The sequence below is a fragment of the Centrocercus urophasianus genome, unplaced genomic scaffold (assembly GCF_019232065.1).
Source record: "Centrocercus urophasianus isolate 14NV4802_14NV808 unplaced genomic scaffold, USGS_Curo_1.0 seq_22, whole genome shotgun sequence".
Taxonomy (NCBI): Eukaryota; Metazoa; Chordata; class Aves; order Galliformes; family Phasianidae; genus Centrocercus; species Centrocercus urophasianus.
The window spans coordinates 2,526,963-2,542,611 of record NW_024884778.1 but is presented as its reverse complement, the minus strand read 5'-3'; the positions used below and the strand labels follow the sequence as shown (position 1 = coordinate 2,542,611).

At 39.8% G+C, this 15,649-nt stretch overlaps 1 protein-coding gene across 4 annotated transcripts in view; it reads left to right on the top strand.

The window, feature by feature from the left end:
- Positions 1-13,683, top strand: part of CHL1 (cell adhesion molecule L1 like) — a 108,732-nt gene extending 95,049 nt beyond the window's left edge. For 3 of the 4 annotated variants that reach the window (XM_042823716.1, XM_042823717.1, XM_042823715.1), the window contains 5 exons: positions 93-272; positions 5,323-5,484; positions 6,152-6,283; positions 6,918-6,990; positions 8,768-13,683. In XM_042823716.1, the coding sequence (XP_042679650.1) occupies positions 93-272; positions 5,323-5,484; positions 6,152-6,283; positions 6,918-6,990; positions 8,768-8,984 (764 nt within the window). In that variant the 3' untranslated portion in view covers positions 8,985-13,683. The remainder of the gene's footprint in view (positions 1-92; positions 273-5,322; positions 5,485-6,151; positions 6,284-6,917; positions 6,991-8,767) is intronic. The other variant, XM_042823719.1, reaches the window with a different exon arrangement.
- The last annotated feature ends 1,966 nt before the right edge of the window (positions 13,684-15,649 follow it).

The window sequence follows — 15,649 nt, the reverse complement described above, 5'->3', positions numbered from 1 at the left end:
AACCCAGGCCATTCTGTGATTCACATTTCACTGCTCTTTGCTAATAATGAGGCTACTTTTGCAAACTCACTCTGCTTTTTGCTCTCTTTCAGTAAACGAAACACACGAGATTGGGCCTCTGATGGACATCAGCGTGGCCAACCACACCACGCTGAGCTGGAGGCTCACGGACCTCAGCCCCAGCACCAAGTACAAGTTCTACGTAAAGGCCTGCACAGCCAAAGGCTGTGGGAAGCCAGTGACAGAAGAAGGGCTGACAGTGGCTCAAGGGAGTAAGTTATTGGGCAGAATGCTTTTTTTGTGGAGAAGTTTTAGCAATAATGGGAAAATCTATTGGGAATATTTGAGAATTGACATTTCCTTTGTAATTAGAGGAAATAAATATATTTTCCTTTTGAGGAAAGCAGTCAGTAAACTCCTTAATGTAGCCATGCAGCTGTTCAGAAAAGCAGAGCTTATCTGTTCCATTTTGCTGTGCAGTGCTGTGCTTGTGTCCCCACCATCAACCCCTTGAGCTGTATGAGAACCAGCACCTTGCATTTCGTTGTGAACAGAAAACTGAAGATGTAAATAATCTGTCCTCAGTGTTATTACAGAAACAGACTCTGCTGTCTTGTGAAGATAAATCTCTCATTTAAGACTGAGTAGCTTCTGCTGCTGCAGTGCAACCCATGCTGGGGTGTTGCGGAATGGCACAGTGCATTCTGCCAGGAAAGCGGAAGGGTTAAGGCAGAAGCAATGGAATCAATCACGTTTTATTATTGATACACTGCAACTACAACACTTCTGTTGCTTTCATTTACCTGCAGATATCCCTGTTGGCAAAGTCCAAAATTTGAGAGACAAGCTTCATCCCAGTTAAATAACTAGTTTCCCTGTGCAGATAAAAGAGTACATCCTGCTCTCCACCTACAACTCCAGCATCTTGTTCTGTGAATGAATCATCCTGATTCACTTCTTTGTGTCAGGAACTGCATGTTTCCTTGAATTAGCAGCACTTTACCAAGAAGTCTATCAGTGGTTATGATAGGGAAAGAAAATAATTTCCCATCTCTCTTTCTTTGTTCCCTGGAGAGCAATGCCTGCAGCTTGCATATGCCTGGCAGCAGGGGCAGAAACCTCCGTGCTGCAGAAGATGCTGTTTCCCTATAGGTATTTAACCAAGGGGAAGCACACTTTAATATTAGTCTCTGGGATTAAGCCAAGACCCACTGGAATTAGTGAGACAGAATTAGGCTATAGAAAAGCTTTCGTTTATAGCATCCTTGTTGCATGACTGAACACTACTGCCATTGGCAGCTAATGCAAAGTCCCCAAACTAAAAGACCAATTTCCTAAGAAATATATCAAATGTATTCAGAATTATTCAGATTTGAAACACTGCTGTACACCCAGAGGTCGTTATCTATGTTAGATAAAATACCAAGGGCAATTGTGAAGAACCTGAGCAAAGGGATATTTGCATTGTACTGAAAAATAAATAAGTTTAATTTTTGTGGATTTATCTTGGATTCATTTCACAGAAGAAGGTATGCTGTCTTTAGAAAACATTTTATCTCTCATTCTTCATTTTCAGGCAGTATTTCCTAAATGACCTACAAACTAATTAATTTTCCCCTTGAAAATGTCAGTTTGCCAACAATTGTTAACCCTCAGAAGTTTAAACCGAATGTTTTTACATAAGTGGAAAAAAAAAAAGAAAGTAATATGACAGTCCATGTGTTGCAAGGGATCGGAGGCAATGCAGCAGTCCATGTTTCACACAAAGCTCCTTTTTATCTTAGGGCTAACAGTGTTTTTGGAGTATTACCACATACATATTACATGTTGACAATGATTGCTGTGTGTCCAAAAACTCAGTTAAATGAAAACTCCATGCAGTGGATGCTGCACAGCTGGAGTATTATTATTTTTTTCAGAGAAGATGAAAGTTCACCAGTTTCATCACACATCAATGGCAGTTGGCACCAAACACCCACAGCCTTTTTGAAAACCTTGGTTGGAGGGTGCTAACCTTCAGGACACATCATAAGATGAGGAAAGCAGTCATTTGTAACAAAAATATGGTTTTAGTTCTTTTGCCACAGGCAAAATGGAAGAGGAAAAACACAACTTTTAGCCACATGTAACTACTACGTTGTTAGCAGCAGAGTCCCAAATCCTAGCAGAAAGTCTACCCTGTTTGCTCATAATGGAGAGAACTTGATGAATTCAGTGACAAGTTTCCTATTTTGTCGTTTATGTCTCTGCCTCATCCTCTGCCTCTTCTGCAGCCAGCAGACTAGTAGCATAGGGTGAAGGATGTGGTATAGAATTGTTTCAAAACCCTGTCACTTTGAGCTGGAAAAATAGGCCTATTAAATATAATGTGCTAAACATATCAGCCTTCAGCTACTGTAAGCAAATTTGCAGTTAACTGTCTCGGCTGTGTCTTGTGCTTTGATTTTCCTCTCCTAGCAGCCTTTCCCAGTGCAGCCAACACAAAGGAGAAGCAGCAAGAGATGAAACAAGCCACCACATCTCTTCTTGTCTGAGCTCAGATTTCTCCTACAAACCACTGATTGCAAACTTAGTAGCCTCACCTATAAACCCTCCATAATCTTTACACACAGCAGGTTTGCTAATCTCTATAGCTTTAAATATTCCCAATTTAGCATGAATTACTTCCTGCACTAAAAAAGCACATAAGATGAAGAATACATTTGATGCATATTTATACAGTTTTCATAGCCAGGCAGTTGGGGAAAACTAAGTTCAAATTTCCATTTATTGCAGCAGATGTATTTAGAAAGGTACACTAATAAATTAGGATGTTGCCCCACAATTAGTATTTAGCTGTTAGACTGCCAGCTTTTTTTTTATATAAGTGTGCTTTATAACAGATGTGCTAACTTTTGGAGAACTAGTTTTCTTGCAAGTCTTTGGGGGCAGTTTATATTGTTTTTCCCTTTATGCTATAAGCTTCTATATATATATATATAAAAAAAAAAAAAAGTGTGTTCTGTTGTTCTCATAAATCTCTAAGCCCAGTAGGAATATTGTAAAATTGCAGTTCAGTGTTTAATGTTCATGAGAGTCCCCTGGTATGGCTGATAAATAGCAGGGGAGGAAGAGAAGTGCTGGTGATATGCCTTTATTACTAATGCTTCTTCTCCCATGTTGTAGATTAAAAACCTAACCCAACTGCTTTCAATTTTCTGTAGCTAATTTCTGCAGCTCGCTGACCTTTCTGTACACTGAGCTTTTCCTTATCTGAATATCTTTGCTTTTATTTTTCAGGACGCTACACTGCTTTTTCTATTCAAGCACCATGCTTGTCCCAGTTAGCAATTCTTTCTCCTCTCTAGGTGCCAATTTGATTGTCAAACACAGACCAGAAAGACATCATGTGGAAAGAAACCTCATAATCACCTATCACTGGACGCCCATACTAAGTTTTACAGATCCCCTCCCCTCCCCAAAAAATATTGCTTAGAATTGTGGAACAAGGGATGTTGAACATCCAGGGGAGCCAATGGTAAAGCCCTGTCTCTGGGTTCAGTGAGTGCTGGGTACCGTTTTGGCACACCCCATCCTGACATTGGAGGGGCTGTATTCCCCCTCTCTGCTTCTGTAAATAGCTGAGCATTCAAAAACTGGAAACGAATAGGTAGGGTATGTGGACAAGTGTAACCAAATGCCCCTGAACCACTGCTGTGGTATACTGTTGAGCTCCAGGTTGAGGATTTTGCTTCCTAGGAATTCAGTGACCCCAAGGAGACCTGTGTTGTTGGCAGACTGGAACATGTGATGACCGTCTCTGCTTGGCATGCGTATAGGTTACGTGGTGTTTAATGCACAATGAGTTTAAGTTCATATTTGTTCTTGTTACTTTATGGGTGCTCTTTTGATTAGCTGTATTTTGTAATGTCTTGATTTTAGAACATGTGGTTAAAACATACCTGTGATATCCTGTTGCTTAGCTTGTAGTTTGATTAAAAATTACAGCTCAGTTTCACATACTCAGCCAAAACCACCGATAGAGGGATTAGTTTATGCTAATATGCTGTGCTTTGCTATCAGCAGTATTTCAGCTGTATCTGCTCCCTCTGGGCCCCAATGGTGTACCAGTTTAACTTCTTATTGCAATACCTGTGTATGTGCCTTGGAATGCTTTTCTTGAACTGCTCCTTTGATTGTGCTTGCAATTGGTCTTAATCTTTATATTTTTCCTTCCGCTGTTGACTAAGCCCTAATCTCTCAAAGCTTCTTGCTTTGCTCATTTACTAGTTTAAGTATTAATGAGCGTTGTTTTACTGTCAGTGCTAATTGGTCAAGTAGTTTTCAAATTATACTGCAGGCTCAGTCCTTAATTTAGAAGACTTCAAAAGATAAATCTGGCAAGTTAGGCAATTGAATGCAATCACAGAGCTGTACTTATCATTGCTAGCTTCCAAAACTTCTTTTCTATCACTGAGGGCATGTACCTGCAAATTCTCTATAGGGATTCCCAGGATCACACAGATCTAAGTGGATCTTTTGTGATGTTCACACCGTGGGTGCTGATGCTCTGGGATATCCTTTCTCTGTTATCCAAAAATGATATTTTTTAAAAAGCAGAGTTAATGTCCTGCAATCTTAATGCAGACTTAATGAAGACTTCCAGTCTTTTGCAAAAAGGCTGGAAAGTGAGGCCTACTGGAATCTCCCTTCTGCCTCTTTGTCAAGTATTAAATCAGTCAAGAGGTTTAAAAGCCTAAATATCAATTTAAAAGAAACCCTCCTCTTTATCTAAAACAGTGCTTTCCACGGGCATTGTGGACTTTAAAAGGACGTGGAAAATCACTGCCAGGGGAGAAATGAGTACAAATCCCAGTGTTAATTTTTTCATAAGACGCATAAGAATCCATTTCCAGCTAGCAAGCTATGTGTGCTTCCCCGCTGCGTTCGGTTCAATGGGAGAAGCATCAACGCTCAGATTATCTATACAAAGCAAGCCCATTTTCAAGTTGTAATTTTTTAAGTACGCATTAGTTAAAGCAGATCCATAATCCCCCATCAAGGTTGGCTTTCATCTTGGAAAGTGTACAAAACCCTTCATAAACATCAGGATTATTTCAGTCTGCTGTTTATTTTATTTGGTGGAATACTAAAAATCCAATGGGGGAATGTTTTTTTAGTATACTGTCTGCTTTGGAAAATCAGATTATCTGATGACAAAGGTTAAAAATTCTCATGTCTCATATTATATGCTACTGATGTCATTTCTAACTGTGCATTTCACAGGACTTTTGTTCAATGAATTCAATTAATCAGTGTGACTTGACTATGTACGTTCCATAGGTAAAGGGATCGGCAAGAATTCAGAAGCAGTAAACCCCACCCAAAAGTTTCACCCCATTGAGGCACTTGAGCCTGGAACTGAATATACAGTTCGTCTAGTGACTAAGAATTGGGTTGATAACAATAGCATTTTTGAAGATGTAATTGAGACGAGGGGGAGAGGTGAGAAATGAAACCCTTTGAGATGATACAGATTTATTTTGAATGTCAGTAAATGTTGGCGTTGTACATGAGATTGTGCAGTGAAAGCGCACCAAAGACTTTACTGCATCATTGTGTTCTGTGATTTTTAAGCTGGCTCTTGTAGTCGAGTCCCAAGGGAACAGACATGAGCCTTGTGCTTTAATTGATGCACAAGAACCTGGAACAATTACAAACCCTTACAAAGCATAGCTTTACCAGTGTGATTTTGTGTAGTGCTGTGATATAATCCATTCTAAATGTGCCGGTCCAGTGCTTTGCATGCATCAGGTGTACTTTTAACTCTATTTCTTTCACAAAACTACTTTTGCATGAGAAGCTTAACAATTCTCTGTTCAGCTTTCCCGTTTGGCATTAATCCTTCGAGTCAAATACTTTCTCAGAATTACCTTTCCAAAATGTCTATATTGTGCCCTGTAGTCAGCATGTTCACCTGAAGTCCAGAAATGTCACGCTCTGGACATATTTCTGCCTTGTATTTCTTTACGCTGAACACGATTAAGTAGTGATAGTCTGATGCAATCATGATTCAGTGAATAAAATGTTATATATTCACTGAATGGCAGGGTGATGCCATTTGCATCTGATTAATGTTCTTTTCCTTTTTTTAAACTCCTGTTTCACAAAGCCTACGCAGGCATTTACGATGGGATTTCCACCCAGGGCTGGTTTATCGGACTGATGTGTGCCATTGCCTTGCTCACTCTGATGCTGCTAACTATTTGCTTTGTCAGAAGAAATAAAGGAGGAAAATACTCAGGTAAATGGATTTATTGTCCTTCTGCTGTGCTCGCATGCTAATAACAGACATTCTTCAGCCTGTTATCTCTGGAGGCTGCAAAGCCGCAAGCGAAAACATCCAATTAGGATTTGCAGCTTTTGATAAATATCCACGGAATGGGTTCTAATGAATATAAGTGAAACCACGCTCTCTGTGTGAGGCAGTGCAGCGTGCAGGTCAGAGCTGCAGCTCAGGCCTGGATTCTGTTTGTTGGATCTCACAGTGTGTAATGCACCCACAGAGCCATGTCCTTCAGCAAAGGCTCTGAGCCCCGTCTGGCTGGGATATGTGCCTACTTCCTACCTGATAACTGCTGCTTAACAACTGCCATAACTTGCATGAGTAGCCACGCTGCTGAGCACCCGTTTTGCTAAACATAATTCTTTATTTTTCAAAACAATGAGTAAAGATTTAAGCGTGAACACCTAGTGGCTTTTTAACAATTCCATGATGGCACCAAGCTGTTGGTAGAAGCATGCTTGTTGGGTATGGTCCTTGCTGCTCCTGGGTTAGGCTGTAGGAGATGACAGGCGATTCTCCCATCACGCCTGAAAAATGAGAAATCTGCCACGGAACATGGCATACAGATCTGTGCTTTATTTTATTTGTACAGTGAAAGAAAAAGAAGATTTGCATCCAGACCCTGAAGCTCAATCAATAAAAGATGAAATCTTTGGGGAATATAGGTAAATAGGACCTGTGTTAACAAGCGTTTCTGTCTGTTGGGCTTTTGTTTGTTTCCAGACGTCATCATTATTTAGGACATTTTTACAGCATGCAAGTAATGCTATTTTTCATTTTTAAAGCAAACCTGACATGAGCGGATAACAGTAGGGATATACAGGTATATCCAGCACACTGAAATCCGTCCAGATTGGGACAAGTAAATGTTGATGCATCAGTGGTTGTTTTTCACTTTTTTTTTTTTAAACATTGTATGAATAATGTAAATATATTGGATAATTTGGGGTCGTGCTCTGATGTGCACTGAAGCCAATAGAAAGAATTCTCTGTCTTCAGTGAGCTTGTAAGAGAGATGGCAAGAAAAAATAGAAACAACCAACTGAAAAATATATCATCTCACTGCAGAAGTTCTGTAGGAGAACTGAAATTATCACTTTGGCTGAATCAAAATAACTAAAGCTGTCAATATTTCTATTTAACCGTGGTATGAAGAAAAATATATTATTATAAGAGCCATGCTGGAACACTGCTGCAGCTGGCCTTAAAGACGTAACATTTCTGATGAAATCCCACTTATATATACTACATTATTTGTACTGGAATACTTTTTTTCTGCATAATTTCATCTTTATTTAATTTTTAATGCTTTCTAATGGGACAAATAATTAGAAAGGTAAGAAAGTCCTGAGGTTAATCACTTTGACCTTTCCCCTACCCCCCAAAACTCCAAGTTTGCCTTTTTTTATAAGTAGAAATATTGTTGCTGTATAGATTATGTGTGTAATTGATTATATGCAGAAGAGGTTAAGTTTAGGTGTGGTTGAGTTGAAGTTCAAATGTGTTTTTCTGTCATTCCCCATATAACATTACCAAAGCTTTCAAACTGGATTAGCACTAGCAAGGACTAGTTCAGAGTCATAATTTTATGCTTTTAATAATCTTTCAATTTCCCTCTCCTCTTTGTGTTTGATTATTTTTGAGAATTGAAATTATATTTAGAACACAATAGATTTATTTACAATCCTGATGTCCCCTTCTCTTCATTCAGCCCCTACAGAGCCAGGCAGGGCTCTGCACTTGGGGGCTGCAGCGAACTGGGGGCTCGTTGCCGTATGCTATGAGACTTCTCTCCATATCTATGATAGGCTTCACCAGCATTTGTTATTGAGCAAGCCACCTGCAAAATCTGAGTTTGTAGGATGTTAACAGTGGCCCTTCATGGAAGTGTTTTCTCAATTGTTTAGAAATAAGTAAAGGTATGGAGGTTGGCGGCCCGGCCTGCAGAAGGAGGTTGGAGCTTGATGATCCTTGAGGTCCCTTCCAACCCAAGCCATTCTATGATTATATGATGATTCTAAAGATCAATGGAAAGTCAGTCAGTCAGTCAATAGAACTCAGGCTGCTTTGGTTATTCTTCTGCATTACCAATAGAATGAATAGGTAAATTATTTTTATTTTTTTTCAAGTTTGGTGATGGATTTGTCCATTCACCCCTCAAAATACCATTGAACAAATACAACATTTGAGCAGATTAATATTTTATTAATTCTGTTAATCAGAAAATCATGCATATGGCATTCAGGCATAACCTAGACCAGAGTAGATGAATGGTGTGAGATGCACTGCACCAAAGAGGACTTGGGTTGCTCTGAACGTACAACCCACAGAGAAATGTTTCCTTTGCTCTTCCCTCCTGCCGCATTCTTCACAGTAAAAGAGTCGTTTCCGTGCATGCAATCAAAAGCTAGATTTTTGGAAAGGCGTTTCTTTGTTTTGTAGTGACAGCGATGAAAAGCCGCTGAAAGGCAGCCTGCGGTCCGTTAACGGGGACATTAAAGCCACCGAAAGTGCTGATAGTCTGGTAGATTATGGAGAAGGGGAGCACGGGATGTTCAATGAAGATGGTTCATTTATTGGAGCTTATTCTGGATCTAAGGAAAAAGGATCAGTCGAAGGCAATGGGAGCTCTACAGCAACGTTTCCTCTCCACGCATAAAATTCTAGTGAGAAGGTTCATGTTTAATTGTGATATTTATATTGATCAGTACTCCACAGTTAGCAGAAGGGATTGGAAGCAGGTTGCCAACTGAGCAAGACTGACATCAGGTAATTGGAAAAAAAGTCACTGCCACTAAGAGATGATTTTTGAGACTTTTCCATCCTAATTTGTAGGTATTTTCTTCTAATTGAAACAAAAGAAAGCATTCTTTACTGTACAAAATATGTCAGTCTTACCAAAACAGAGTTTCTCAGTGTCACATACATATGATTAACTGCTACTCCATGTTTCTTATGTTTGTAATGCCGTTCTCTGTATAGTATTATTTTTTTCCTTCTGTGGCTGTTGTCACTTTGTACATACATTTATGCGTGGTATTCCCTCGTGTATCATGATCTCAGTATTACAGAGGTCAGAACACAGCAAGGAAAGTGAGCAAAAGTGCAGGGTACTCTGCATAGTGGCACAATGCATCCTACTGAGAAAAATGATATTTTAAAACACTGGAGAAAAATATTCTCTATATTGTATAATATTTTCGTACAGGCATAAACTCCTTTGCTTATGATACTCTAAAATTGTTCTAGTGGTTACAGCTGACTGCAATTACCAGTGCAACTTTCTCCGCAGAAAATTTGCTCTCGGAAGATGAAGCTCTGGCCTTGTGGATGATCTGTCCAGTAGCTGGCACTATTTCCTTAAATAAGTTAAGCTGCAGTAACTTTCCTGTGGCAAGGTGAAACAGGGTTCCCATCCACCATCATTAGAAGGAATTTTAATTTGTTTTCCTCAGTCTCTGCAAGCTGCATTTCTAAGCAAAGTGCTTTGTCTGTCTCATATCTGTATATTTGTGTGCTAGCATACATTTCATGGAGATGTTGTACAGATGATATTAATAGTGACACAAGTGAAAATCAGCCTTGTTTTATTTTGAAATGAGACGTGTTGCTAGCATGGGTCTATATAGCTGTGTAGGAATAGAATTGCTTCTCAGTATGACTTTCAACCAGCAAAACAGGATTTCAGCAGAGTTGTGTGTATACCAGTCATATAAGTCATCTTTTTAGTATCCCATAAAATAGATCTACCTGACTTTCAAAAAGTTGTTTATTTTCAAATTATTTGTTGTTAAATAAACAGAAGCAAAAGCAAAGAGAAAATACTACAGTACAGTTTCTTTATATTGTGTTTACTGAGTGCTGGTTTAAATCAGGTTCTGTTCTTTGCCAGTGCTTCCCACGACTAAATCAGCAATGTTGCCCAGCACATTTTTTTTTGATCTTTTTGTATTGGAACCTCCTGATCTTCTTCTTAAAACATTTGTATTTTGAAACATGCTTATTTGAGTTGACTGTTAATATTGCTTTATTACTTTTTCAACTTACAAGTCATCATCGCTTCAATTAAAATATTTTTGGAACAGTTATTCAAGGAGGTCCTGAAAGCCATTTTATGTCATGGTATTAATTAGGCAAATATCCCTGATGGCTCCTTCATGGTCTCCCTTACTTCAGTGGAAGAAAGAAAGGAAGCAAGAATTACTCAAGTGATTACGGGTTTACAGACAACCCCCACAACTAAAGCTCTGTTGGTTGTGCACAGAAGTGCACTTTCCTAATGATGGAAGGGCCATGGACTACAGGCAGCGACTTGTGCATTGTTTCTGAACACAGGAAAGGGCTTTGGTGCTTGATGTTCCTGTCTATCCATTCCTCATTTATTTGTTTTGCATTTTGCTTCTAAGGACCTTTCCTGAAGCCTCTATTTTGAAAAAGCCAGCTGTGTTGCCATATGTGTGAGCAGGATGAGCAGGATTCTGTCAGAAACAGCCCCCAGTCCATATCCATTAGCCCTGTGTTGTGAAGGACTTGACCAAGTCATTCACTTTTTTATTACTCATAAAGTTTTCTATTTTGTCTTTCACTCGGTCTGAATAATGAAGAAATCCAAAGTCATCAGCATGTTGAAAAAAAAAAAAAAAAAAAAAAAAAAAAAAAGCTTCATTTAAGAAGTAGGGAGCATAAATGGAGAAATGTGAAAATGGGCATCTTGTCTACAGAGCCAGGATCTTTATCTGCTGTAGCTTGAGAGCTGATGAGGCTTGTGGCAGCTTCTGTTGGAATCTTTTTCTGGTTTAAATGTGTTTCCTCTAGGAATCACCTGCTCACTGGCTCAGGCTGCTGCATTGGTTTGTTTTCTGTCATTTTCATTGATCGTGTTGTGTTTTACATGGAGATATTTCAGCCCACAGTGAAGTTCCAGCTGCATCTCAAATGGTTCCTCACTTTCCTTTCCTAGCATCCCCAGCTGCACAGCTTCCTGAACCCCCCTGGGTGTTACACCTGGAGGACATTGGCAGTGTCCTTAGGCAAAGATGCTGAAAGTATGGATGTCTGAGGAATGCAATCAGGGTAGGCACCCCACAGGACTGCATCACTGTCCCTGTGCAGAGCTTGGGAAGGGCTGAAGCAGGCAGCGTTCCCAGCAGTGGGGTTTTCTCACTCAGAGTACCACTGAAGGCCTGCCTGGGGCAGGGGGTTGGAGCTTCATGATCCTTGAGTCCCTTCCAACCAAGGCCATTCTGTGATGCCACCTATCAGCAGCCACAGCTCTGTGTTTTTTTGTGTTGTGGGTTGATGCAATCTACCAAACTCATTGTCCTGGAAAACACCTATGTTAAACAGACACAAACTTCAAATCGCATTAGAGAGTGTCAGCTTATCGAAGAATGAATAAATCCCCTGTGCTATCACTTGCTCTGCTGCTGCTAAGCTATGTTTATGACATTCCTGTGATGTGCTACTCATCTATGCTTGGAATGAGTGCTTTTTCTATTAAAATTTTAATTCCGATCCTTAAATCTTAACGTTAGTGTTTCATTGTGCCTCAGGGCCTAAAAATCACACAGTGACAAAAAGATGTGCAGTGGAATTTGTACAGTGTGCACTGACTTTTGAGGAATATACCCAATGAATATTAAACAAATGGCAGAATCTCCCAGGGAGTCTCGCTCACATGAATGTTTTTCTCTTTTCCAATCATTTATTTCCCCCTCTCTTTTGTTTTCTGGTTTGTTTTTTTTTTTTGACAGGAGGCCATGCAGCATATAGCAGTTCTGCTCTGGCCAGGGGTGTTTGTTAAAAGGGGGTGAGGGAGTCGGGATGACCAGTGCATGAGCCTGCAGGCTGTGTCAGGCAATTAGTAACTATGGGTTCCAGGGCTTTTTGGTTACAGCTGGCTATCCAATGCCGTTGCTTTTTGCTGCAAGAGGAGAAATGACACTTTCAGATTTGATATCCGTGCCAGTGTGGAATGCAGTTTTATCCAGCAAGGAGAGGCATTTCCCTGGATGCAGGAATGACTTGTGGCCTTAAGCAGCCTGCTCTGGAGCAAGAGAGGTATGGATGTTTTTCAAAAATTGGTCAGGATTTGACTGCGTGTAAGATAAGCAAATAAAATCCTTTCCTCCTAACTAACGGGGAGCACACACCCTTGAGAAGTGAGCAAATAATTGAAGAAAACAACTTCATGTGCAAGCAGTGCTGGTGAGCTGTTTGGAGTGCATCGTTGATTTCGTACGGGTTGCAATTTCAGTCCTAAGACCTTATTCCATGTATGGATTATACAAAAAAAATGGCCAAATCTGGGGACATGGTCTCCAGAAGTTCTTTTTTCTTTGCCACTCCTCAGCAGTGGGCTGCATACAGGGCTGGGTCCTCAGCAGGAGCAGGGTTAGAAACCATGCCTGGAAATGGCATTTCACTCGGGATTAAAATGTCTGCATGTATAGAAAGCATAAAGTCTTCTCTGTCATACAAGTTTTAAATGGATTTAAATAGCGTATATCATTTAATGATTTATGATTTTTATTCTGTTGTGGCCTTATTATCCCAATTTTAATGAGCAGCTCTTTATTCTGATGACTACTTCCATTGACTTAATAGGTTAAAAGCAGTGCACAAGAGGTTTTCAGGTCAGTAGTCGAGGTAAAAACAAATGCTAGCACAATCTTTATATACTAAGGATTATCTTTTTTTTTTTTTTTACAGTAATTTCACATGTACTTTTGTAAACTAAAGTTTAAATAGCATTCACTTCTGAAATCTCATCATAACTTCTTATAACCACTATCTTTCAGGTGTGTGGTAAGTCTAGATTAGTTTAAGTACCTGAAAGAACGGATATTAAAAATGCGTACTTATAGTTCTTCATGGCAAGAGAATTTCCTTTCTTTGACAACAGATTGAGCATCAGTTGCATCCCTTCAAATGTTCAGCATCCCAATATATGGCAAATAGCAACGTTGGAGTACCAGTATGTGTTAACATTGCAGTTCTGTATCTTTCATGTGCAAGTTTCAACCACACAATGAGATGAGTGAGTTCCATGCTCTGTGCTGGTTTTTCAGCTGCCATGCAGAAAACAATACATGGGTTTGAGCCAAAGCATCCTCTGTTTCTTTTCTTCATTATTATTACTTTAAACAACACATTGTAATTTCATGAGAAAAGATCAAAGCAAATGTGCTGTCACCATTACGATGTTCCTTTATGAGCTAAATGTTAGTGTGCATTGATTAAAGTTTAGAGAACTGTGTTGTACCGTAGTGGCTGTTTGTATCATGCATATGTGCACGTATGGTTTTAAAATATATTTTCATTTTACATGAAATTCAACTTTGCTAATAAAAGTTTGACTTGGTGTAATCTTCAAAAGCCTTAGCTGCAATCAGCAGATTTGGTTTGTTTGTTTTGGGGTAGCACAGCTGTACTGGCATTTGCTCCAGGCTCCATCTATAGTGTTGGTGGTGCAGTGACTCTATGGGGGCTGTGGGGCACCACATATGGACAGACAGACCTGACCACCCAGCAGGGTGAACCTGAAGCCAAGGGCCTCATTTCATAGCATGATATTTTCCTCCCAATCCTCAACACAATGGGATTTCTTTGGTTTTACATTGACTTTGCAGGGGTGTTAACAAGGCAGCACCTGGAACAGAACACCACTGCTATTGAGGAGTCATTAAAAGTCATCAGACAAATCTGTGGCAACTGATATTGCTACAAAATCAATTTAAAAAGGAGAAAAAAAAAAAAAGAAGTCGTTAATAGAAACGTTAAAGATTTAATCTGTGTTCAGGTGTGAGATGTGAGTTACACAGCAATCCCTGGCTTCCAACCCTGGGGTGTTTACTGTGCTCTCATGAGAACAGTTCTCTCAGGAAAAGAAATGCTCTCGTGCTTCCCTGCTTCGCCTTAGCAAGATTTCAGGACTTTTCTAATGCTTTCTTCACCTGGCAACCCTCCTGAATGCATTCTGTGTAGACACAGAGAAAGCAGAGCTGTGCTAACAAGCGTTCACCTTTCAGGAAGGTATCAAGGGCATTCCACATCTTTATTATTATTATTCATATTCTGGAATAATGAGATTTACACTGTTCCTAATAGCATAATGAAGAAAGAAGTCTCACAATCATGTGGTTCACTGGAGGGAGAATGAAGCAGCGAGGCTGGCACTGCTGCAGACGTTGGAGGAGATAACATGTTGGTATTTTGCTCTTCATACCAAACTGGCCCTATTTTGAGAGCAGAGCATTTTTTCTAACAATCAAATCTTTTATTATTTTCCTCGATAGTACAATAAAATGTCATTATATTGGGACTTTTGCCACCTGCTGGAAATGGAATTACAGCAATGTACCTCGGACACCTTGGGGAAATGCCACTGGTCTCACTCATCAGCCCTGCTGCCCAACGGGTAAGCACTGCAGGTTTGTAAGCTCATTCACCAAGAGCCACGGGTTGTTTCTGTCATGCTCCAACCCAGTGCCTTGGGTCGATGTGATGGTTGGACTTGATGGTCTCAGTGGTCTTTTCCAACCTTAACGATTCTAATGTTTCTGAGCAGTTTGAGACTTTGAAATAAAGAAAAGGGAGAGGAGAACCAATCCACAGGTTTGAAGTTTGCACGTAAAGAATGCTTGTGACAAGGGGAAATGTCTGCCTATGATTGTCTGGAGTTCACAGGACTCCAGACCTGTGTTTAACTCTTTTGGTTGTGGGTTGTTTCAGCTCGGAAAAAAATTACAATGGGCCCCAATGCAGAAAAGTCATCAAGCATGATTCCTGTTCTACTGAGAATTTTAGATGTCAAAAATCACGCAAAAAAAGCCAACCCTAAACACCAAGCGCACAAACCTAATGGTTCCAGCAGCAGAGGTGGATGCCTGAATTATTCAGATGCATGGGACTGTGACGGTGCCTCTAGCTCTCAAAATGGAGTTTGTCTGAATGAGCAGACCGCTTTCTGACCAATTTTGGCAAATCTCATAAAAATGAGTTTCTCAATCCTATTATTTATGAATGTAAATATATCTACATCCCTCCCTGCCAGATGTTTTCTCCCGTCTGTGATTTAAGTTTCCACATAAGGAAAAGAAACTTTTAAACTCGACTGGCTCATTTCATCAGCCTGTTATCAGTGCCCATTGTATTTTCAAGTTTCTGTCAGTTTGACAAGACAGAGCCGAACCTTTTCTTCTTATAATCATGATAATAACTGCTAAAAACCGATGGATTTTTTGCTGCAGTTGAAAATACAGACTAATTCTTGCCATAATTATCAAGTCTTTAAATGGTAATTGCACACTGTTGCCATCTATC